Genomic DNA, 27,011 nt, shown 5'->3' on the forward strand with positions numbered 1-27,011 from the left:
AAGGAGGTCGTTCGAAACTAGCTATTCATCGACCATTTTACGTGACAACTAGCTTCGGGGAACTTACGGGGCTGAATCGGTTATCGCTGTCCGTTTCTGGTCTCACAAAGGCCATAGTTTGACACTTAATATCTTCACTTTTTGGAAACCTTTGGAACTGGGAGTTGGTATGTTTGCTTTGATTTTGTTTTCTCTTTCATGTCATTGTAAATAAAAATGTGAAGACGTTCAAATAAAAATTCTAGGATTTCAATTTGTCCCACCTAACAATATTTATGATGGCGAAAATAGTCAAATTGACTGGTTGTCAAATAAAAAGAAGAACCCCCCCCCCCCCGCCCCCGATAACCATTGTGAAACCCATGGCTTTCAACAATTCCTGCTACTGCTAGCTCAGTGAGTAAGGCGACAGACTGGAGATGCTTCATTCTGCAGCGAGAGGTTCGAATCCAATTCCAATCAAAGATCCAACCGGAAGAAGAAAAAAAAGAACGAAAGAAGGGGGTTTTGGAGAAGTATTTTATAAAAATTAGTGGAGGGGACATAAGGAAGTCTTTCCTATGTTTCTGTGAAACTATATGCAGTAATGACTGCCACTGACGACTGAACTATCAAAAATGAATGACCAATACAGTCCAGTACCCAGTTAAACAGGTTGAGATTACGAGCGAACACACATGCTATCGCTAGCACATACGCATCATACACAAGCTCGTCTTAATCGGTTTACACCGCCACTCAATGAACATCTCAGCTACTATGCGCACGTGAGTCGGTGTCAATAAAAACACTAAACTGACCTTGAATCTGTTCGTCTCCTTATGATGAGATGATTTGGAGCTTGTTTTCACCATCCTTCCTCTAGTCAGTCCTGTTCATCAGTCCTTAAAAGACTCAGACTCATTCCTAGGTAAATTAACAAGATATTTAGAAAAGACTGATGATCGTGCAGGCAAGCGCCAGCTCGTGGACATGTCGAATTACCGATCCGAGTACACAGCCGCGCATCCAGGCGATATTACTTTTTTGTATTTGTAATTTGAACTTCATTGCCTTTCACTGACCAGTATATAGGCCTACATTGCAAAAGCAAACGATTACAAAGGAATTAAATTTCATAAATGAGTTGACAAATTTCAATTCGAATACGTGTCAGTAAAAATAAGCAAACTAATTGCTCACACTATGCCTTGATTTAAAGCTAGTAAAGTTCGGCACCCTATAAAGTTTATTGGAAAAAAAAACAGAAAAATAAATTAAAAATATATTGGTAAAGGTTTGAGGGAAATGCATCAAAGATTGAAAAAGTTAGTAGAATCTAATTTTTTTTATTTGTGACGTCATATGCGAGGAGCTTCTCATGTCCATGAAATGACGTTTTCTTAAAAAAATTGAAAATATGTTTCATTGTAGGCCTATACCTCGATCAGTGATTTCACACGTAGGCCTATAGGGCCTAACTTCTGAGAGAAGTTATTTTAGTCATCTTGATTCAATCAAAAATTTAAATGTATGCATTTTATATTAGACCTACATAACATATGGGATAGCAGCCCGTATATGACGTAACAAATCGAAAACTTTCACAGTGTTATTTTTTTTCTGCGGTAGGGCCTAGGCCTATTTTAAAGGTCAAGTCCACCCCAATGAAAATGTTGATTTGAATAAATAGAGAAAAACCTAACAAGCATAACGCTGAAAATGTCCATCTAAAGCGGATGTAAAATTAAAGAGTTATGCATGAGTTATGACATTTTAAAGTTTCGCTTATTTTTTTTCTCAAAACGGTTATGCACCGGCAACTCAGTATCAGTCGATGATCTATCACTCACTATTTCTTTTGTTTTTAAATGTTTAAATTATACAATATTTCAATTTTTACAGAATTATGTATAACTTGACTGAACCAAATAATGTTAAACAATCTTAATTCCACATGTTGCAGGGAGGAGAAAAGAGGAGACAAAAAAAATGAAGGTCTGGGGAGAAAATCAGAATATTTCGTATATTTCATATATTTCATATAATAGAATACAAAAATAAATAGTAAGTGGGTGACGTCATCAGTCCTCTCATTTGCATACCGACCAGGGTGTGCATATTAACTGATGTGTGAAATTTAGCGATTTTTTAATGTCATAACTTTCTTATAGGCCTATGTGACATCCGATTTTGATGAAATTTTCAGTATCATGCTTTTTTTATTTTTCTCTTTAAAAAATTAACTTTTTGTTGGAGTGGACTTGTCCTTTAACAACAAACTTTTCGCCAGGGTGAACTGATCCCCTTTTATCCGGGCTCATTTGCAAAATGATCAGTTAAGAATTTAGTGACGGATCCAACTTTCGCCAATAGGGGGCCGTTATTTTTCATCTAAAGTTTCCCCGTCGGCAGCTATAAAAGCTGGGGGTGGGGGGGGGGGTTCTTCAGTGTTTTTTTGTAATTATTATTATTTTTAATTATTATTAACGGGAAGATCTCAGATCGTCCTAAACTAACGGAAAGTTCACCATGACGATAAGTTGGTTTTTAATAAAAGCAGAAATAGATGAAAACAAATGAAGTTTGTGACATCATATGCAAAGAGCTTCCCCGCATATCGGCTCTATATCCATTTTTTTCTAAATATTTATTTTATAAAAGCTTGATGATTTAAAATGATGTGCGTAGTGGCATGCACCGATCTCTGAATGAAACTACTTTTATGTTTTGAATATGAAATTGCATTTTGGAGAATTTACATCACAGGCGTGGCACGATTCATATGGGAGAGTTACTCATCGTCTGCGATGTCACAATATCGACACCTTAAATATTCCGCCCGGAAAATAATAATAACTCAATTTTGGGGGACGGATATTCATCATCCCAATTCTTTCCACTGATTAAATCCAACTTAATTATTATGTGATGAAATTCTATCGGCCTCTTTAAGTACATCTAAACCTTACATTTGAGCCCTAAAACGCTTACAACGCGAAGCTTTATCTTTACCCCTTTTTAACTTGTTTCCATGCCCAAAACACTTCTGAGTGCATTGCGCCCCACCCCACTCCCCACACACCGAGGCCATCGTGACGATATTTGCTTTACACTGAGCTGTGATATACTTAAAATGGCTTAGGCTTGATTTTCATTTTATAAATCATTGTCAAGCTTGGGAAAAGTTTGGAGAAACAAGTATTAAATGAAAAAAGAAAATATGTAAACCCACTTTAAATGATAAAAATTCAGTGAAAAAATGCTTGAGATGTCTGATATAAACTTTTGTTCAGATTCAGTTATGTCAGGCTGGCACAAAAAGGGTAAAGGTTGTGCTTACTAAGTGTTGACATTTACATTTGGGTGGTAAAATCGTTACAAAATGCTTGAATGTATCCGTTTTATTTCAATTGACTAAAAGTGCAAGGGAAATGTTTGAGAAATGTTTCGCAGGGTATGTTTCACTGGCGTAAATCCGTGTTGATGGGTGGGGGATGACTGAAATATTTTGGCATTTTTTTTGCAATCATGTTTTTAGATATGCAAGGAATTTCATTGATATGTCCACAGTGGCGTACCGTGGGTCACGGCATGGGGGGAGCACCAGCAAAATTTTTGAATCACTGAGTGAGTGCGCTAGTGAGCGCGCGAAGCGCGCTCAGTTGCCAGTTATACTGACCTAATAGAGACATTTAAAGGACAATGTCATTAAACGAATATGTATCTCACTGATCAAATAATGCGAGCGCGAAGCGCGAGCTGAAATTTTTTTATATTCACACCTAAAAAGGGACATTATAATCAAATTTGTGTAATCATGATAGGTACCTGTCTCGCTATAAAACAATGCGAGCGCGAGCTGAAAATTTAGATGATTCAGACCTGAAGTGGGGCATTCTAAGGTTTCTTTGCAGGAATTAACTAGGACCAAACGTATTTCATTAACCAAATGATGCGAGCGCGAAGCGCGAGCTGAAAATTTTTGATATTCAGATCAGAAGAAGGGACATTTTAATTAAGGACTGATTTTAGGAATTCATGAAGAGCAGACATATCTCACCAATCCACTAATGCGAACGTAATCACGGACAGGAAATGTTTCATATCTACGAAGACCAGGGGGCAATCACTTTTTGAGTCATAAAAAAGAAGCATATGTCACTACATAAAACAATGATAACTCAAGTGCTAGGAAATATATTTGGTTTATATTGACTTGAAAACGGGGGGTTTAGTACAACATGATTATATATCTCGTTAAACAGACAATGCGAGCACCAGGAACAATGAAAACGTAGGCCCTGGGCAAATTATGTTTCATAAAGTTATGATAAAAATGTTTCTTATGTAATGTAACATAACATAATTATAATATAACATTATAATGAATAATATTTTCTTCTTTCCCACCACGTTTCTCTTCCTTTCTCCCTCTTTTCTCCCTTTCCCCCTTTCCCCGTTTTTTTTGGTCAGCCGATGGGGGGGGGGGATGTGCCCCCCGTAGTTACGCCACTGTATGTCCATATGGCAAATACCCCTCCAATATTATTATGATGGTTTAATGGTTTTATTAGAGATTACATTTAAAAAAAAATGACATTCCATCTTATTCCATTCCCAAAGACCAGAAGCGGATCTAGAGGGGGGGTTGGGGGGGGTTGCAACCCCCCCAAAAAAAAAATCCGGGGACCATTTTTTTAAATCTTATCTTTTTTTTTAAACTTGTAATTTTAGAAAACGCCATTTTCACACACAGATTTTCAAAAATTTTCCCTACTGTGGGAGGGGGGACACCCCCCTCCCACACCCTCCCCCCTCGCTCGCTCCGCTCGCTTGGACTCGGTCGCTACGCTCCCTCGCATACGACCCCAACCCCCCCTTTATAAAAAGCTGGATCCGCCCCTGAAGACCCCAACATTAATGAATTGGAAGAAACGGGGGTTTCTCTTCAATATTATAAGAACATAAGTATTTCGTTTGGAAATGGTGAACTGGCTCTTTATTTGTATTTAATGTTTCAATAATATTGTTTTATTTGTTAAGAGGTATTTTAGGAAGAATTTTCACCAATAAAACAATTATCTCTTGTGATTTTTTTTTTCATTTCTTTCGTAAAAACTGGGGGGATGTTTGTACAGGCCATCCCCCCTCCTCGAAAAGTGGGGGGGATATATCCCCCACCCCCCCCCCCCGGGATTTACGCCAGTGGTATGTTTCATTTCGCCCTTTTCCTTAAAGATCCAGACCGGACCCGAAAATGAAATTGATAAATTATATACCAATCGAAAGCTTATAAGCTACTAAATACAGCAAGGTATGCTTTATGCATTTCCACCGCTTCCCAGCTGAGTATTTTGCTTGTGAATATTCCAATTATCGGGCTTCGAACCCGCTTAGAAAATAGGCTTTATTGTGCTTTTCACCTGCCTCGAGACCGTGACGTCACGTTGTGTAAGAAGCGTCGTGATTCCATATGTTTGTACACAGAAAAACTGGGTGATTTTTTGCTTTCCAGATAACGCATTTCATTCTCTTCACTTCTATCACAGAGGGATATCACATATATTTTTACCCACAAGCTTGAATTTATGAAATCTACAGTTTTGAACTAGTTTTTGCCATATTTTATTTCCTGCTTATTTGGCGCAGATTTCAATTCTATCTGCATTTAGATTATGTATAACAACTTTTCCTGACATAGCAATTTAGGCCCAATAAGAGCCAAACAAAGAAATCACAAAAAAGGTAGTGAATAGTTGTAGGTTTACAACAATTTGAACAGTGAATAATTTTGAGTGCCATTTTCATCTGAAAACGAAAAAAAAATATGGATTCATAACATGGAAATGGAAGAAAATACCCAATGCTTTTGTACACAAACCTATGGAATCACAACCCTCCTGACACAACGTGACGTCATCATTTCCAGGCGACGTGGGGGTGCTCAATCGAAGCGTACTTTGGAGGAGCAGTTTCTTTGATTTTTATTTAATATTTGTCAGAAATGGAAGGAGATATATGTAATATTTTTGGTATATTTGTATTGTATGAATCATTACCTTTATTTTGATATATGACTGTTTTTACACCGGTCAGGGTCTTTAACACAGCGTGAAAATGAGCAATTCTGCGCAAACAGATTTCTGCGAGCTTTACAAAAATCGACAGTGCTCAGTCAAGGGTAACATTCTGTCAAAACTTTTACTTTCATTGGATAGATGAGACCCAAACCCAAGGACATAATTATGTGAAAAAATTACCCACATGTTGTATATTTTTTATTTCCCAGGGCTTTTTCAAAGTGTAAACTTTTTTTGATATGCACTGCATAGTGCGTAATGAACGCTGAATTTCGTACTTGGTGAAGGGCGCCCACTAGCGTTGAGTAAGTAAACTTGCGCAAGTCGGCACGCTGCTGTGTACAATTCCACATGCCATTTCCAAGAAATATGAAAGAAAATTTTCATTTATGATTTGGTTAAGATTTTTGGGGAGGTACCAACTTAAACTGAATCAAATTACACACGGGGATGGACATTACTTGCATGCACAAAACAACTTGGCAACGCCTCCCCAACCCATCCCCACGGATAGTCTTTCGCTCTATAGGCAGAAAGGGGGCGGTCCCTAACAAGCTTCATTTTATTATTTTGCCCCCTCCCCACCCCAGTTAGCGCATATTTCTAGTTATTTGGAAAAACTGGCGACAAGCTAGTCATATTTGGTGATTTCAAGTACGGTGTCATCCTACTTTTTGTAATCATGAACAAGATATGGGTAACCTGTGTACAATAATTGGATGAGAGCAACTGCTGCTAACTCCTTGATGAGAGCAAAAAGAAAGAAAGATATTTTCCACCTGACAATTACTGAACAGGTTTTTTTTTCTATAGGCCTATATTTTAATTATGCAAGGACGACTGTTTCGTGATTTAGACCTGAAATAGATTTTTAGACTTTATATAAACACTTCTTACACTAGTACGTAGTAATCAGGATGGGACGATGATTTATATATTGGTTCTCTGTGTATTTTGATTGCATATTCTTATTTGCACAAATTAAATTCCAAGAACTAAATGGTGCCCTGATTCGATCCGTTATACAAATGAGTAATTATTGGTCGTGTTTAAGGTGCAACAAAAATGTTAGTATTTTCTAACATGTCTATAAAGCTACGACGAAGAAATGAAGAAATAAGGAAATTAAGGAAGGTAGAAAATGTTTGGGTTTTTAAAACATTATTTGGTTAAAGTACATTTTGCAACCATGCAGGCACGATCTGGTTAATATAAACTCAGTTATTCAAAATAATTTAAAGTTCAAGATTTCAAATTTTACTTCAAATCACCCTTCCGGGAAATAGGGCCGGCTGGAGGGGGGAGGGTGGGGGTGACATCCCCCCCCCCCCCACTAATTCCGATACCCTTGGTAAATCCGTGATCCCGTCCCGAAAATGAAGAAAAGGGACAAGAGAAAAAATAGAGAGGGAAAGGGGGAGAGAAGAAAAGGGGGAAAATTATAGAGTGAAAATTAAGAGACAAATGGAAAGGGGGAAACGAAAGAAAGGAGACCATATAGAGAGGGAAGGGGACGGGACACGAGTTTTGAGGTAACCTGTGAATATATTATTGTAAATAATTATGTGGAGTCTCTTCATGTTACGCAGATGCAGGACTGTTGCACTGGCCCCTGTCTGAAAAATATCTGATCATTGTGGGCTATTCCAACTGCTTGGAGTATACCGTGTTCGCGCACGATTTGCTTCAGTGTCGATTGAGATCATAATTTGCTAAAGAGGATAGCATCCCATGTAACAATACAGCGTTGGACAAACGTTGGATCAACGTTGGGATTTTTTCCCCAACGTTGCCTCAACGTTGGCAGGCAAACGTTGCATCAACGATAGAAGTGCACGCGCATACATCGTCAGACCAACAACATTTCCAACGTCAGTTCAACGTTGTCCAGCAACAATGTTCCAACGTTGTCCAGCAACAATGTTCCAACGTTGTCTGGCAACGTTGATCCAATGTTGGCTAAATAGTCAAATACAACGTTGCTATACGACATTGGCAAGCAACGGTGCATCATCGATAGAAGTGCACGTCCATACATCGTCAGACCAACAACATTTCCAACGTCAGTTCAACGTTGTCCAGCAACAATGTTCCAACGTTGTCTGGCAACGTTGATCCAATGTTGGCTAAATAGTCAAATACAACGTTGCTATACGACATTGGCAAGCAACGGTGCATCATCGATAGAAGTGCACGTCCATACATCGTCAGACCAACAACATTTCCAACGTCAGTTCAACGTTGTCCGCCATCAATGCTCCAACGTTGGTCTCATGTCGGCTGAGCCATCAATAACAGCGTTGCTGCAACGTTGATGGGCAACGTTGCAGCAGCGATGGATGTGCACGCGCATACATCGTCAGTCCAACTATGTTTACAACGTTGGTTCAACGCTGTCCAGCAACAATGCTCCAACGTTGTCTGGCAACATTGCTCCAACATTCCAACGAATGGCAATAATTAACAAAACATTAATTGGTTTCAAGGTGAAGTCCACCGTTACAACTCTATACTCTAATCTTTATCATCATATCTTATCCTATCCTAAAATCCTACATCCTAATCCTACATCCTATTCCTATCTTCCTACACCTATCCACTGAAGCCTGTCATTGACTCCTATATATAGAGCAACTTTGCTATACTTGGCAGAATACAATTAATATAATTTTCCACATTTAACCTTGAAAATTTCCCTTAGAATAATATGTTTTTATTATAAATGATATGGTAATGGAGCCACATACTTTTCTGAAACTTTTCATGGTGGAAATATTGAATAAACATAAATACTTTAATTATTTTAGCAATATTACCTAAAATTTTGGTCATTTACTGATGTAATGAATATTCATGAGTGCATAATCATTATGTCCAGATGAGGCAGGTATGGCAGCGTTGGTCCAATGTTGGTCCAACGTTGGGTAACGTTGATCCAACGTTGGTCTAATGTTGGTCCAATGTTGATGGAGAGTTGATTTAACGTTAGTCCAATGTTATAGTCCAACGTTGGCGTAAACGTTGATTCAATGTTTGTCTAATATCAGTTCAACGTTGGTGTAACGTTGATTCTTTGTTGGTCTAATTTTAAACAAATCCAACGATGCGCCATCTCCATCAAACAGTTTTCAACACTGTGCCATCATCATCTGTAACCTGTTCATGATTCTGTCAAAAAACATTACAGCAATATCAGTGCGGCAAAAACAAAGAGGGGTACCTTGGATTAATGATGATTTTTTGGTGTTAGCACGCGAAAGGGATTATTATCGAAAGCAATTTAGAAAAACAAGATTAATTTATTGGTGGAATAAATTTCAGTTTTCCCGTAACAGAGCTAATAACTTGATTAAAAATTTGAAAAAGAAGTATTATCAGGACAAATTTAAGGACTGCGAAAATGACATAAAAAAGAACTGGAACATTTTATCGAAGCTTATACCTAAGAAAAATAAAACCACGAGACATGATGTTAAATTAACAATTGATAATGATCAAATACCTAACAATGAAATAGCTCACGTTCTAAACAAAGCCTTTAATGAAGTCGGCTCAAGGTTGCAAGCCGCTTCGGGTAATTTCTCGAAAGATTTATTAAACAATTTACAAACTCTGTTTATTCCAGATTGTGAATTTAAATTTTATGCAATCAAAAAGGAGTATGTTTTGAAAGAACTATTACATATTGATTGTTCGAAAGCGGTCGGAGTAGATGGCATTCACCCTAAGTTTCTTAAGCTGGCAGCAGAGAGTATAGCTGGCCCTTTAACCCATTTATTTAATGCAACTTTACAAACTAGTGTTATTCCAGAAGATTTTAAAACAGCAAGAATTACTCCTGTACATAAGGGAGGATCATTTGATATTGACAATTATAGACCAATTTCTGTGCTTCCAGTCCTGTCCAAAATACTAGAGAGAGCAATACATGATCAATTGTATAAGTACTTAAATGTAAATGATCTACTTGCAAATTGTCAGTCTGGCTTCAGACCGTCTTATTCTACTGCCACTTGTCTAACTGAGATTACAGACTTTTTGTATGATAAAATGGACCGAAAACATGTTACTGGTGGTATTTTCTTGGACTTACGCAAAGCTTTTGATGTTATTCCTCACAATTTTATACTTGCAAAACTTAAGTACTATGGTATTACTGGCAATGAATACAACTGGATGGAATCGTATTTAACAGACAGAAGGCAATTTGTAATGATTAACAGTTGTCGCAGTGAATTTTTGAAGATAAAATCAGGTGTCCCACAAGGATCTATACTGGGTCCATTGATATTTTGTATTTTTATTAATGACATGTGTAATTTGAAATTGCATGTACATTCTAAAATGTCTCTTTATGCTGATGATACCGCCATTTTTAATCACGGTAAATCAATTAAGGAGGTACAAAAGTATTTGCAAGATGATTTTGATTCAATAAGTAAATGGCTAGACTTAAATAATATGCCTTTACACCCGCAAAAAAACAAAAGCCATGGTATTTGGTCAAAAGAAAAAGTTGAGGGGTGCTCATTTGTCAGTGAAATTCAGGAACATACAATTAGAAAATGTAAAAAAGATTAAATACTTAGGTGTCATGCTCGATCCGGGCTTGACTTGGTGCGAACATATTACTAATATCGTTTGTAAAATATCTCGGGCAATAGGTTGTGTAAGGCGGATTAAGCACTTACTGTCCTTTGATATTATGAAGAAGCTGTACTTTTCTATGATTTTACCTTACATTGATTACTGTATTACATCTTGGGGAAGCAGTGCAAAAATACATTTAGATAAGATACAAAAACTTCAAAATAAATATGCCAGAATGCTTTTGAAAAAAGATTATAATACATCACAAATTTCTTTGTTGCAGTCACTGAAGTGACAATCAGTAGATCAGCGTATAAAATATCAGTATTGTGTTCTTGTATATAAAATAATGAATGATTTAGTTCCAAATTATTTAAAACCTTTAGTATGTAAACGGCCCGTGAAATACAGGACACGGTATTCTTTACGATGCCCCCTTCAGCTTCCCAAAGCTAGAATTGAACATAAAAGAAAATCTTTCGCATATGTCGGACCCAAATTATTTAATGCACTTCCTTCAAATTTACAAGTTTGTACCTCTTTGTTAGTTTTTAAAAAATTATGCAAAGCCTTTCATACGAATTGATAAAGAGCGAAATGATATTCCATTGATTTACAATGCTTGTATGTTTAAATTGTCACTTCCCACTCTATATTTTGGTGTTAATTGTTTCTGATGTTAGATATTTTGTATTTTGTATTTTTGATGTTGTTTGTTGTTGTTGTTCATAGTTATCTTGACATGTATTTTTAACTGCAGGGCGCCTTTGTAAAGCAGTTTTAAGAACTGAACAGGCCTACCCTGCAGTATAAAATAAATAAAACAAAATAAATAAATAAACTATTATTACAGCTATTCATTTCTTTTCATTCTTTCTGTTACAAGTCTCGTCACATAATTCAGAGGAATCAAGAGAATTGCGTGTGATATTTATTGAGGCCTTTTTAGCATTCAAACTTTTTTTGACATCCTCTTTTTCTCAAACATGACTAATACCAAACATAGGCATATGTATGTATTACGTTTTCTTGCGAGTTGCAATCTCTGTTTCTGTCTACAATTGTTTGATGACTCGGTATGCAATGCCAATTGCAACGTCAGTAATCATCACAAAAACTCACATGTGTAATTGCAGTCTCTCAGTATTAACAAAATCTAAAAAGGAGGTCGCGTAACTTGGCCTCACTCAGAGTAACGTAGCTACTGCCTACTGTAACTTAAGAGCGCCTCTATTTGATTAAGATAGAAGTCAACTGAGATCTCAATATGCATGGCCATTGCCTAGTCTCGCTCGTGCCATAACTCTTAAATGATATTTCAGCGTTAAGTGTAAGCATGCCTCGCGTAGCACCTACATGTTTGACTGCAGTTGGAAAACACTCGGTCCAGGCTAGGCCAGGCAGGACCGACCAGGTCAATTCAAGGCAGCGTATAATAAAAAAGGCAGGAATGCCAGGAAGCAAGTCATTGGGTGATTTCAAGTACGGTGTTCGGTGTTGAGAGCGTGAAAGGGCTGCTGAACTGAGCTACAACACCGAGCGTAATATTATTTTTCATTAAAATGTATTAAAACTCTAATGATTTGCTCTCATCTTAACTGTAAAAGATAATTTTACGGGGATGGTTCGTCCCCGGGGGGGGGGGGGCACTCGACCAAAAAAGTAGTAGGTATGTGCCGCGGGCGAGACAAAAAACGGGGGCCTTGGAGCGGGCTTATTGTAAAAAGGAGGGTCCTCGGAACGGGCTTCGGAACTACAATGTTTGTGAAAACGGGGGTCCTTGGAACGGGTTGCCTGCGTGTAAGTGCGTATGCATCCCTATGGAACGTGCATGCAGCTAGCCCGGCGGCACGGGCGCCGGGTGCGCTAGCGCAGAGGCGATGGTCGGACAGCACTCTGTGGCCGCTTTTCACCAAAATCGCGGCTCATTGTAGCAGATCAATGTGGCCGGAACGGCGAAATGGAAAACATGCGAAGCTTTGGAGCGGATTTCTTTCTTCTTTTTTCTCGATAAGAAGATAATGCTATGCTTTGGAGCGGCTTTCTTTGATCTTTTTCTCAATAAGACAAAAATGCTATGCCTTGGAACGGTAATTTGAGTGTAAAAATGGGGGTCCCCTCCGCGGCACATACCCACTATGCATTATATACTGAGTGCCCCCCCCCCCCCCGGGGGTTCGTCGTGTTCGCCCCCTATTCGTGAGCTACAGTTCATCAACACCAACACCGAATTTTAAATCACGATTCTCCCAATCCCTGGGGTCGGTGTTGCTGAATGGGGAAATTGCACGTAGATCGTCAACACCATGAACCATGCAGCCGCAGTGTTGGGTTCAGCAGATGACAATCAACACCAGCCTTCAACACAAACTGCCGGAAATACACCATATTTTCCGAGGTCAATCCCAACACCAGCCTGATTTCAAGTACGGTGTTGTCACAACACCAACACCAGATTTCAACACTGTACTTGAATTGAAATCACCCAATGACTGTTGCCTTGCCCTTAGTATCGTATACTCGTTCCTTAATGAGTGATGTGTCTCTACTAGATGAACTACGAGATCTAGATCTAGAGTAGAGACTAGAGAGTCTCAACCTCTGCATGTGAAAGTATGCTATTCATCAAATATGCTACGGTATTCATCACGCGTGGTCTCTGGTAGTGGTAATAAATACTGGAAGGATTGGAGAAGGAGGCAGTGCAGTGACTGGTGTTAAGTACTTACACGAAAATACTAGCGTCGGACTGTATGCGCACAGATGTATGCGCTGACTCCGGGATCTTTCAGAGGGGATCAACAGTTGCAGTTACCGACTCTCTGCAAGTGCAAAGAAAATTCCACTGTAGATTGTAGGTCCTAAATATGCAGCTTATAAGTACTGTGCCAGATCACTAGATATTCGGGAATTTAATTGTCTATATCCAGTCCAAATTCTGCCAGATTCTTCAAGTTCAAAATTGAAGGAAGCAGACTACACAGAAGAAGGAGTCCGACGTCGCGACTAATTCTGCGCATCAGAATAGTACGGTGTTTTTAAATAGGCACATTTGATGCTTGTATTTCCTTCTTCAATTTCTTCTAGCTATGTGACGGTAGGCCTACATATATCTCGTACTTACTGTGAGAAGCCAAGCCAGCTGCAAAGGACGAGGGCGTTTCTGGAAATTCTGGTCTTGAACTGCATTTGTTTTTCTCATTTATTTTCTATATTAATCGACACTTTTGCAGCTCCCGGTGCTGCCTCTCTATTCTATCCCGTCTTTATTTTTGTTTTCCCCTTTTAATTCCTCTTTCCCTTCCCATTATTTTCCTTCTCTCTCGATTTCTTTTCCCCTTATTGCTGGGAAGATACAAGGGTGACATGAATAGACAAGCTAACTAACTTAGTTGATCGACCCCCCCTTGGCCCCATTGGAAATTATGCGAGTAGTTGTCGTCTGTACATCAATTCTCCAATGAACCGGTTTCTAACGTTCTCAACACTGTGTATATTATGCCGGGATATTATGTTGACTGCCGAACAAATATCCAACAAACTATAGTTTCCAACATTGTGTCAATGTTAACTGTCAACAGCAACTCTCCAATAAACTAGTTTCCAATGTTGACAACGTTGTGCCATTGTCGGTTGTTCAACAACTCTCCATCGAACTAGTTTCCAACATAGTCAACGCTGTGCCTTGTTGGCTGTTCAACAACTACCCTATCAAACACGTTTCCAACGTTGTGACATTGTTGGCTGTCCAACAAATCTCCAACACACTAGTTTCCAATGTTGTGCCATTGTCTGTTGTTCAACAACTTTCCATCGAATTAGTTTCCAACGTTGCCAATGTTGTGTCATCGTCGACTATCCAACTGATCTCCAACCTACCAGTTTCCAACGTTGTGCCAGTGTCAGTTGTTCAACAACTTTCCATCGAACTAGTTTCCAGCTTTGTCAACGTTGTGTCATTGTTGATTATCCAACTAATCTCCAACCTACCAGTTTCCAACGTTGTGTCATTGTCGACCGTCCAACAAATCTCCAACATACTATTTCCAAAGTTGTGCCATCGTCGACTATCTAACAAATCTCCATCAAACTATAGTTCCAACTTTGTCATAGTTGTGCCATTGTCGGTTGATCAACAACTTTCCATCGAACTAGTTTCCAACATTGCCAACGTTGTGTCATCGTCGACTATCCAACTGATCTCCAACCTACCAGTTTCCAACGTTGTGCCAGTGTCAGTTCTTCAACAACTTTCCATCGAACTAGTTTCCAGCTTTGTCAACGTTGTGCCCTTGTTGGTTGTTCAACAACTTTCCATCATAATAGTTTCCAACGTTGCCAACCTTGTGTCATCGTCGACTATCCAACTAATCTCCAACCTACTAGTTTCCAACGTTTTGCCATTGTCGACCGTCCAACAAACTAGTTTCCAACTTTGTCAGCGTTGTGCCATTGTCGGTTGATCAACAACTTTCCGTCGAACTAGTTTCCAACGTTGTGTCATTGTTGGCTGTTCAGCAACTATCCAATTAAACATGTTTCCATCGTTGTGCCATTGTCAATTGTCCAACAAATCTCCAACATTGTGCCATTGTAGACTATCCAACTAATCTCAAACTTACTAATTTCCAACGTTGTGCCATTGTCGACCGTTCAACAAATCTTGAACAAACTAGTTTTCAACTTTGTCAACGTTGTGCCATTGTCGGTTGTTCAACTACTTTCCATCGAACTAGTTTCCAACGTTGCCAACGTTGTGCCTTTGCTGGCTGTTCAACAACTATCCAATCAAACGTGTTTCCAACGTTGTGACATTGTCGACTGTCCAACAACTCTCCAACTAACAAGTTTCCAACGTTGCCAACGTCGTGTCATTGTTGATTGTCCATCATCTTTCCATCAAACTAGTTTCCAACGTCGATTCAACGTAAATCCATCAAGCTTTTCCAACATCCAACGACTTTCAAGTTTCCAACGTAGAGCCAACGTTGGCTTGTTACCTGGGATGGGCCTTCAAATAGGTCCTACACAATTCATTCTGCTCACGCAGCGATTCAAATTTTTATCATTTTGATTTAAATATTATCCTTTTCATTGTTACATAAAGTGCCAACTAGAATGACCATTTTAGATCTATATTGTCAATAAAGATCACCTAGCTGGCTAGCTCTTGTCAATAAAGATCACCTAGCTCACGCTTCGCGTGTGCACCATCTATTATGCAAGATCCACATCCTCTTCAGTCTTCATAACTATTTCCCGCCTAGTTTTCCCTATAGGTCTCCTTTCCAGTCAATGTAAGAAAAAAAAATCAGTTCGTGCGTCGCGCTGTAATTGTTTATTGTAAACATAATAGTATACCGAGGCTGACCATATCTAACTGGACTCGTGTCCCACATTAGCACCAGACTAACTTTTATTGGGTCAATCGCTCTCCATCAAACTGACTTCCTGCCAAAATTACACAACCCCAACAATAGTCGCCACGCGCTACCTATAGTGACGTGCGAAGACGCGGACACCACACGGTGGACCACCCCGTGGGACGGGGCTTAGCTCTACGCGGGACCGGTCTCCCACCCGTACCAAACAAACACCGTGTGACGCGCGCGTGAGCCACGGAAATGAACCCGCGAAAGAAGTACCGTCAAACTTCGTAGGAGGCACTCCGGTACGCACGTCAGTCCGTCTCATATTCGCAGCCTCAGTCACCCTTCTCTCCACGGTTTCTTTTTTCCTTTTTTTGTCCAGAGAAAATACTAATGTGAGCATTGATGAAACAAATCTGAGCTTTTTAATCTCCTCGTTCGAGGGGGGTTTAACTTGTTTAAATGGCCTCCGGCTTGTTTTTCGAAGGGGAAACCGAGCGGAAAGAGATAAATAGTGAAGCTCTTGCCGCGGAGAGCGATGCACGTGTTCGCATAGAGCTGAGCAAAGGCGCGCGCGTGGGTAATAACACCGCAATAACGCACAGATAGGCGCACACATCAACTACGTCGCTCTCACGGGCGAGTTTGTTATTTACCCCGCGTGGGGAGTCCGTTATATTACGGGCGATTATAAAATTGGCGAAGAAACAGGAGATGGGGGACGAAATCGAATATTGACTCTTCCGAGGGTGATGAGGAAATGGCTTTACTGGTAGTTCCTATACTCGTATCAAGTATAAAGAGTAGATAAAATTTAGTAAGACACAGAGATAGGCATGAAAGCAGAGATTCATGCACGTGGGAAAACAAGATACAGCGGCCCAAAATGACGTCACTGAATTAGGCATATTAAAGAATTGATTGATTACTGCATACTCCTATTAAATTATTTAAAGGTGTGCAAACATGACAATGCATCCCAAAATAATTGCCATTTTTATTCAATTAATGATTTTTTTTAGCCATGAGGAAATATACATTTTAATAGATTCTCTGAACATGGACGAGATTTAGCCACAGTAGGAGAATAACCGACCAAGGTCAAACATTCCGGGGGTCATTTTGTGCCAGCGGACTGTCTTGAACGTACACCCGAAACGTATGATTATTATTATTATTATTATAAAGGTAAAGTCCACTCCAGCGAAAAGTTGATTTGTGAATAAAAAGAGAAAATTCAAACAAGCATAACACTGAAGATTTCATCGAAATTGGGCGTAGAACTATGACATTTTAAAGTTTCGCCTATTTTTCGCAAAACAGTTATATGCACAACTCAGTGATATGCAAATTAGGGAGTCGATGATGTCCACACTCACTATTTCTTTACTTTTTATTCTTTAAACTAAACAATATTTCAATTTTTACAGATTTTACAATAATGCAATAGGGACTTTCATGTTTAAACAACAAAATGTTAAAACAATGATAAGTACACATGTTCACGGAGGAATAAAACTGAGGATAAAATTAGAATATTTCTTATTTCATGTAATGAAATACAAAAGAAATAGTGAGCTGATGATGTCATCTGTCTCCTCATTTGCATACCGACCAAGATGTGAATATAACTATTTTGTGAAATTAAGCGAAAGTTTAAAATGTTATAACTTTTTTTATTTTACATCCGATTTTGATAATATTTTCAGCGTTATGCTCGTTTGATTTTTCCCTTTTTCATCAAATACACTTTTTGTTGGGAGTAGTCTTGTCCTTTAACTTACAGTTGTGAGCACAGGATGTTGCCTAACATTTCACCAGTGTAAGATGACGGGACCCGACGAGTGAACCCTATCATTTGAGAACAAGCCTCATTGGTAACAGCCGCGGGCCCTGTAACATTATGTTTATATAAAAACAAACAAACACAAATAAACAAGCAAACAATACAGGTAATCAATTAAGATTGCGTAGCGTATACATTTTTATTCAATTATAGTTCTCACCATGCTGAATATGATCATAAGTTGTTACTCCACGTACGACGTATAGACCGTGCCAACAAAGGGAATGATTAAAAGAAGCAATGATCATTCTTAATGCTGAAAAATCATTTTTGTTTGCATAATGTTTCATGCTTTGTTTGAGAAAGAGAGAGAGGGGGAGGGGAAAATATCAATTTACTTGAATTTTTGCGGGGGGGGGGGGGTTGGGAGATAAGGGAAAGTGGAAAAAAAACCCATATATACATTATAAAAAAGTAAACAGATAAAAAGGGAAAACAGATAGGAAGGCCGGAAAAGGGAGAGAGACATGAGCAAGAGTGGGTGTATGCATGGACTTATAGGTCCATGGTGTATGAGGGAGAGAGAGAGAGGTAGAGAGCTATAAAACATTAGTCACCAAGTAAATGCAGAAAATACAAAATTTCGGGCACATGTCGGGGGCATCAACGCCATATAAATTGAAATAATGATATCAGATACAAAGTAGAATTGATCAACATGTAAGGTGAGATATTTTTTAACCGTGAAAGAATTTCAGTCAAAATATCATGAATACCGAAATGCCTAAAATATTGTTAGCCGTGAAACAACCACCTCGAACTGCATGGCGGCTAACATTTGGCGCCGCGTAGCCATGCATCTTTACTGTTCTGTGCATGGCTATCAATCATTGATGATAATAGTTTTCAATTTATTTGCACAACACAAACATAATACAGTCTACATGATCAATGGAGTTTGTCGTTGAGATAAATATTTTGGACATAAACATTATTTTGTAAGGTTTATTAATGAATTTAGGTAATGCATTTCCACATGTAAATGTTTTTGTTGTTCATGTTGTTGTTGTTTAAACAGAAGAAAATAATCGTGATAGATACAGACACTGATGAAATTATACAAGGTAACATTAGTGCTGAAATATCTCTATAGCAAAAGCAATTATTCGAAATGTGCATAATAATAATGATAGTCTTCTTTCTTTATTTATTTATTTATTTATTTCTATATTTTTACTTTAGAACTAATAATTTGCATACCTATCTCAACTTTCATTCTCTGTACCTCAAAAAGACGATAATTAAAATTTTGATAACAATTGAGCTACTGAAATGTAGATAGTAGGTCTACAGGACCATTTCATGAAACTCTAAGAGAAATTATGAAAATTGTATTCATTGATATTGATTTTCCCTATAAGCCTGTGGAAAACACGAACAAAATGCGTTTTTCCTACAAAAATTAGTGAAGATGGACGTTAGTGCCTTCTAGAATGAATTTTTCTTATTATGGTTACCAGATGCTTACGTGCCGAAGAGGTCGGAGAAACATGCTTACAGCGTGCTGGAGTGGCATTGAAGAAAATAAAACTGCAACCCTGTCACTTAATGTTCAAGAGTCATGAAAATAAGCAGAAAATCACAATATGATAAATAACTCCCAATCCGCTTAAAGTTTCACTGCAAACCGAGGCACCTGCTATACGCACCCGCCCCTACGCTACCCGGAGCTCCTGCGAGAGGCGGTTACCTATAACTCCCGCTAAATTTCCAATAATCGACGCCGCTACCATAGTGAAACACAGAATTGTGCATTGTTTTTATAATGGGAGCACGATTAACATTCATCAACAACAACAACAAATACTAAACCAAATACGGTCATTGTTAATAGACCACCAAATCACTTCGTCATCATAGGGTGATTTCAAGTTCAGTGTTGACCTTTTGGTGTTGGTGTTAGGTCAATATTTACATGATTATAACACCAAACATAAAATGAAGATGGTCCCGAAAAGTCACTCACTAATTGTTGAGATGTCAATAATGTGATCTGGGTCAGTTTTACAAACTCTGAATAAGTTTTGGAGCAAGGGGAAGCAATCCAAATTTCAACACTAACACCAACACCAAGGTCAACACCGGACTTGAAATCACCATCCATGAAAATAATTTTATAACGCGAAAATAAAACCATGGAATGTAATCGTTTCAAAACAGAACTCAAGTCCAGCCATGCTAAATAAATATATCTTTCTTTTCTATGTACATAATATACAAATATATACATAATAAATCAGAATTGCACATTAATTGTAGCACACAATACATTTGGTTGCCTTATAATGTATACATGGTTGCCAACATGTTTAAAGCAAGTATTTTACCCGGCTCACAAATCACAGGCAAGTTATCAACCTGAAAAAAAAAGTTGTCCTGTACAGTGTAATGAATTCTACCAATCTTTCGTGAAACAACCTTTTTGACAATATACAGATTATATTTGAAATACACCAGTTTATATTGTATAACACAAGAAATACATTTTGTAAAAAAAATATTAGCAATAAGCATACCCAAAATATACATGTATATTGAATGATTCGGTCTTGAATATAAAAAAAAATTGATACTGAAAATACCACATTTTCTTTCTTTTATAACATTTGTATATTTTGCCCAAAGCTACGCAATATTAACGATTATGTAACATTATCAATTAGGAAAGTAAAATGTGGCCATTCGTATTAGAATTGGACTTCATTCACAGTAGAAAGGAATGTGCACATTTTGATTACGTGAAAAATATATATTAAATGTCGAGATTCCATTAAAAAGTAACAACTTTCCGTTCGCCATTACATCAGCATGCTCCAAAATAACATATTTGTATCAAGTGACTGTAGGCGTTTTATGAATAACATCACATCATGATGTCTATATTACAACCAGTCGCCATTCCCTTATGGCCAGATAGTGTCCATCTATTTTGTCCATCTATAATATTCTATATAATGCATGAAGTATAGAGAGGATTACCTTTTCAACTTGATTTTGATAGTCATGAATAGAATACTGTTTCACAAAATTCGATACACCATGCAAACTGATCTTTATTTCTCATCTGCCTCGCTGCTATGGTAACCACTTTCTTTTTCCTCAGGTTCGCCACAATTATTCTCCTTTTCACCTTCATCATTGTCAACTAGAACACCTTGTAGCTGCTTAATGTAGCGAATAGCCATCCTCAGTGTCTCGACTTTACTCATGCGTTTCTCCGGGTTATCACTCGGTAGGTGCTCGCGTAAACGCGCATACCCCTCGTTAACATTCCGAACGCGTTCCCGTTCGCGTTCGTTGCGTCTCCGTATGAAGCTCGGCTCGAGATCGTAGAACCCGAACGGGTTCGGGAGCGGGACGTAACTGTGTCCGTAGTGGCTGATGAAGGAGCTTGCGTAGCGCGGATCCAGGTAGTTTGGTACGGGGAAAGGTACATCGGGGTTTGTTGCCGATGGGTGATGGGGATCGCGGATGGGGTACATGCCGCCCGGGCAGTCGGAGAGAGGTATGCCCAGCTGGACGCAGGTCGGTGTCGAGTACAGCGCCGACTCCGAGTGTGATTCTTCCATCATCATCGACATCATCGATAGGGATTATCGCAGCAAGTTCGACGATCACCACACAATGAAGATTAGAAGTAATCGTCTCTGTATCAGACTGCTTAACTTGATTTATCAAAGAATTGACGTAGGAAAGTTATGTCGGCCGGCTGCAAACTTTGCTGGCAGTGTCAGACGGAGAGGATAATGCTTCGTAATAATCTGTAAAATAATTTGAAAAGCAGAAAATTCACCCGATGAGTAATAGATTCTTAATGTTGTTCATATACAACATGTACAAGATGCCAGTTTACGATCAAGATCTTCCAAACTGACAAAAAAAAACTTAAAAAAAAACTTCTTTAATTCGCAAATGAAAGGGTTTTCTGTCGTATTTCCCAGCATTGCAGCATTTAAAAAAAAATCACATCATCATCTTTTTTTTATTAATATGACATCATAATTTTTTTTTCTAAATAATTTCGCTAGCATGATAACAAACTATAGAGCGAAAAATAATAAACTTATTGTTGCTAATACGTAGATATGTATAGACAATAAATGAAACTGCAGATCCTTTATTACATTATTGTACGGTAATAAAAGTTAAACACGACCATCGATGAATAGTTTATATGCCAACAAAATAGCGCAAGTGTAACTTTATGTGATTACCGAATAAAATAACAACGCAAATCTATTATTAACATATTCATAATTCATGAGAAAATCTCGTCTTTACGATGCATTGTTGGTAGTACAATATCAATATAGCCAAGAGAAGGGGATGATGAACATGATAATTCATTATGCTCTGTCTATATTGATGCAGGATTTTCATGATGACTCAGAATCAATTTTAATAAATGAAATCGATTAAATCTTCCCTCCTTTTTTCAAATTGCCCTCCCTTGTCATAGCCGAGTCCAACTCTATTCAAAGAACTGAATGGATTTTTTTTTTCATTGACACGGGGTTGATATTAAGGAAAACCTACCGAAATAAAATAAATTATACTTCTATAAGTTGCTCTCTGTTAAATATTCATTGTTATAATCATTATTAGCATTATAATAATAATAATGATAATTATTGTTATTATTATCACTATTATTATTATTATTATTATTCATATTTCTTAATTATTATTATACCATCATCATTATATTTCGATTATATTTCATATATCCGTGTTATAGTATCTATTATCATGATTTCTTTATTCATTCGAATAATAATCGGTAGGGCCAAGTTATAAAGATTGAAATGAAAATTATTGAAATAGCAGTAAAATAGAGCTGATAGGAAGAAATCTTATTTAACTCTCGGCCTATATATTACACTGTAAAAAATGAAGTGCTAATTTAGCACTTGCAGTGCTTGTATAGTGATTGCACTACGAGTGCTGATTTTCTGGTTCAAAATGTACACTAGAAAATCAGCACTCGTAGTGCAATCACTATACAAGCACTGTAAGTGCTAAATTAGCACTTTATTATTTTTTTTACAGTGTATGGTGTATCTCGAGCTGTGTGCATCATCTAAATCTTGTTAATTACCCATTTTATGTCCTTTAAATTTTCCTTTCTCCTTTTCTCCTCAGCTCAATAGATGAATGTCCAAACAAATCTATTCCTCCTATGCTGAATTATTTATGAAAACAATGCTAAGACACTGCAAAAAGGCCGGTGTTGATTTAACACCAACCTGGTATCTATATCGGTAAACACCAGGGAAATGTTGAAACAGCACCAGTTTAGAATAAAACCGATATTGTTTAAACACTATTGGTGTTGCTTTAATGCCATCTGGTGTTAGCCTAACACCAAACGGTGTTCTTTCAACACTTCCCTGGTGTTTACCGATATAGATACCAGGCTGTTGTTCAATGAACACCGGTATTTTGCAGTGTAATTTTAATCCAGAAGGTTGGTTTGACATTGACCATCTATCCGGCTAACACTATATTAATACACGTAAAATATAATTACTGAAATAAATCGGCAAAATGGAAGTTTTTAAGGAGTAATGGTAATGTTTCATTAATTCAGACATATATATCGGTTAACCTTTCTTCAGATTTGAACATGAGCAAATCAAAGTTAGACAACATTTTGAAATCAGTTTTTTTCTGTTTTGGTGGCAGTGTTTGATGATCGACGACCATTGGTGTATCGTCTCTTTCGTATTTTGTTATAATTATATATAAAACCTTGATTATTTCGATTTTATCAATCTTACACAACTCTTGTGTTAAATTAGAATACTCATAAGTAATCACAAAAGGTACATTGATACAGATGCATTTTTAAAACTGTGACCAATTAAGTCATCGGTCCACTATATAATTATGTATATCTTGTCCATATTAAAAACATGTGTCACTACATTCGCAGGAGTATAGGAAGAAAGCAAAATTTCGAAATGTTGTTTTTCCATTTTTTAGCAATGTCACTAAAATATCTCTCATTCATTATTACTCCATCGATTAGATTACATGGAAAATTGCATTTTGTCGTATAATGTCGAAAACTGCATGACTATAATAAATATTGATTTATGACACCATGTTTCTCGTCGTTATGACATTGAAAGAAAACACACGCACCATTATCTAAATATATTAAATTTTAGATAGATTAGATTTGTAATTCTAATTCACTTTATGTCAATACTTATTCACTACTGATTTACTGAAAAGAATCATAAATTATCAGTTATACTATATATTTTTGTGAATGGATTTGTTCTACAATTATTTCAGTTCAGAACCTATATAAAGCAGCCCGTCGTATCTTTGTTATAATGTTGAATAGAAACATGAATCAGCTAAAAAATTATTTATATTTTTTGTTGCTCAATCAAACCATTTTGTATAATTTGTATATGGGACTGATAATCACTTTGGACAGCCTTCCCCTATCCGAATCCGACCTGCCACCAACGAAGGGTTTACAATCGGGGAGCTACGGCCCAGGGCACCATCAGTGGGTGGTTTCCTTTCCCTAAGGAGCTCGGCTGCTTTCGAAACACCGCCGCTACGCTCAAAGTAGCCCACTTCTGGATACATATTGGTAATTCAGAGGAATATTTTTCTGAGTTAACTCAGGAGCGGCAATTTGATAAGAGAGATGCAAAACACTAATGTTGGCATATATTCAGAGAAAACACATGTCATGCATATTGTGGCTATTGAGTTGCGACGATCACATTGTTTTCGTATTTTGCTATATTTTACCAGAAAACACAAATTATTGTGTTTTAATATAAAGATACTAGAAATTAAATCAAGCATCATTTTGTCTGATAATTTAAGCTTAACCAATTTGAGAGTTAAAAAAAAATCACCGCGACAAATTACATTTTTTTGGAATAAAATGGAATGTGTAAAAGTGAACTTTGCAAGATATTAAAACAGCAGTTTGTTAAAGTAATGACATACTGCTGTAATATAAATGAGATACTTGCACTATTCACGGTGATAATGATGGAATAGATGTCATTCTATTAATCATCGAGATCTTGAAGATAACACACAACTGAATGACAGAGAGGGGAAAATATTGCGTTGACTTTTACCGCAGTAATATTTTCTAATGATTGGCGCTCAGAGTAAAGCGATATATGCTGTTCCTCCCATGTTGTGTTCCAAGGTGTTCTGTTTTCTTCAGTTATAGAAAATTTGTCAGGAGTAAACCTTTCGAATATTTGAAAGAAATAATTGAATGATTAAAACACTCCTAATTATGCAATAAAAAAAGTAAGATAAAATTCTTAAACGGTTGTGCAAAACTTTGCTAATATTCGGCTTACTGGAATAAACACGTTATCATTCCAATTAACTATTAGAGCAGTGAAACCTTCCTCAAAAACATCTTCGAGATTAAAAAAAAAGAAATAAGTTTCCGTTATAATAGAACATTATAAAGTATAGTTGTTCGGAAATACTCACCGAAAGGTTCTTGTCAGTCCCTCCTACACTATACGCCGATGCTGCCGGATGCTCTGTGACAGAAAATAAAAGCACCCTCGCTGCGAGATTCGCCCTCTCGAAACGCTGTCAAATTGCTTCTTAGAAACAACAACCACACTTATCCCCCATTGCCTGCTAAATTTTTCCTTTTTTGTTAAGAATTTAACAAAAGCAATTTGATAGTCAAAATTCCGAAATATAGTCACAAATTGTTTTTAACGGCATAGAATATCGTCATCATAGTCGTTGCCACCGTCGTCTTCTGATTCGATGGTGTCGTTGGCGGCGATGACCTCGGAAGACAGAAGAGACGGGATTTCGATTCGTCAAGTTGTAAACAAAGTGATGCGACCCCCGTAAGATGAAATTCAGATCGGTGCTAACACGTTGTTTGTCTGTTAAAGTAGAAATTTCGATGGATCTAACGAAATGGATTTTAAATAAGGGTGACGCCTAGAATAACAGTCAGCAAAGATTGATGAATTAAATCTGATTATTTGAAATGATTGAGTGTAGTGAAACTATCTCACGAAAATCAGCTTGTGCTTAAAATTAATTTCAGTCTTCACAATGACAGAGAACCATTCGTCATAATGTACGTCACAAAATATTGGTTGTCAAATAGGCGAGCTGCTTTACAAAGTACAATCTAAGCCAACCGCCGTGTTATTAGAAGGTTGGTTAAACCCAAATGACTTCCCCGGGCTTTTCGGGATCCCTTTTTATTCGGAGCGGTCCTAGCATACCTCCCCTTGGCTCATTTTCGTTTTGTTTCATCGACCCCTTTTCTCTCTACTCGCGTGAGCCGCTTTTGAAGGCATTGTTGTTTCCAATATTGTTTGTATTTAACCATTACAAAAATAACTCTCTCCTTCCAGTCCCCAAACTCCCTTTTTTTTCCCGCAAACGGCACGCGAACAACTTCTTTCTTTTATTATGCAAATGAATGCGCAGCGAGCGAATTGGGCATGGAGTATTTTGTGTGTCAACTTTCTCCTTCCTATATACACCGTTTAAGATTTTGTGTGTGTCGGCTATAGACTGCATTAACACGACTTGTTAATTAATAATATAGACACTGCGCATGCGTCAGAGCCACGCGCCAGAACAATACACTCGTTGCCGACTCGGTGAATAGTTTAATTGGTCAGTACTCTGACATTAGCCGGTCAATTTGGCGCGAACTTCTTCTTCCTTTTTTTTCGTGTCGCCAACTTTTTGATATAATCAGCGGCCACCGTTCTTTTCTGTTCGGTTTATCTAAACGACGTTTGCCCCCTTACGCCCAGCCCAGTCCACTTGCCAACGGGTATGCACCGCCGATGGGCTGCCGGCGGCTCGCCTTTCCCTAGCGCTAAAATGCAAACCTCGCTTGCAGGAATTCGACGGGGGAGTTTTTCACTCGATGACAGGTTATTAAATCTCGACCGTGAATGAGGCACGAACTTTAGTTTGTTTATACAACAACGGAACGTTGACTGGTTATTACACGCTGAAGAATGATTGTGTTTCACTGATTTATAAGTTACAAAGATTTTTTTTCATGATGGCGGTATTAATTTTCGTTACTCCTCTCTTATTTACTTATCATAATCTGTCGCCGGCTTTTGGAAATGTAAAGGTCTCCAGCCT

General features: G+C 37.8%; 2 protein-coding genes across 2 annotated transcripts in view; both read right to left on the reverse strand.

The window, feature by feature from the left end:
- Window positions 1–1,010, reverse strand: part of LOC129283329 (small subunit processome component 20 homolog) — a 78,514-nt gene extending 77,504 nt beyond the window's left edge. Inside the window, exon 1 of the mRNA XM_064114026.1 lies at window positions 801–1,010. Within this exon, the coding sequence (XP_063970096.1) occupies window positions 801–854 (54 nt within the window). The 5' untranslated portion in view covers window positions 855–1,010. The remainder of the gene's footprint in view (window positions 1–800) is intronic.
- Window positions 1,011–17,977: 16,967 nt separating this feature from the next.
- LOC129283179 (achaete-scute homolog 5-like) lies at window positions 17,978–26,078 on the reverse strand. Its single transcript, XM_064113812.1, has 2 exons — window positions 25,359–26,078; window positions 17,978–21,628 (listed from the first exon to the last, which is right to left on the reverse strand). Exon 2 carries the CDS (start codon window positions 21,449–21,451, stop codon window positions 20,921–20,923), a length of 531 nt encoding a protein of 176 aa, XP_063969882.1. The 5' UTR covers window positions 21,452–21,628; window positions 25,359–26,078; the 3' UTR covers window positions 17,978–20,920.
- Window positions 26,079–27,011: the final 933 nt, after the last annotated feature.

This window comes from Lytechinus pictus, chromosome 19, assembly GCF_037042905.1.
Source record: "Lytechinus pictus isolate F3 Inbred chromosome 19, Lp3.0, whole genome shotgun sequence".
Classification (NCBI taxonomy): Eukaryota; Metazoa; Echinodermata; class Echinoidea; order Temnopleuroida; family Toxopneustidae; genus Lytechinus; species Lytechinus pictus.

Bases quoted from the DNA above. Each gene is read 5' to 3' on its own strand.
- LOC129283179 (XM_064113812.1), bottom strand. From the start codon at position 21,451: ATGATGTCGATGATGATGGAAGAATCACACTCGGAGTCGGCGCTGTAC.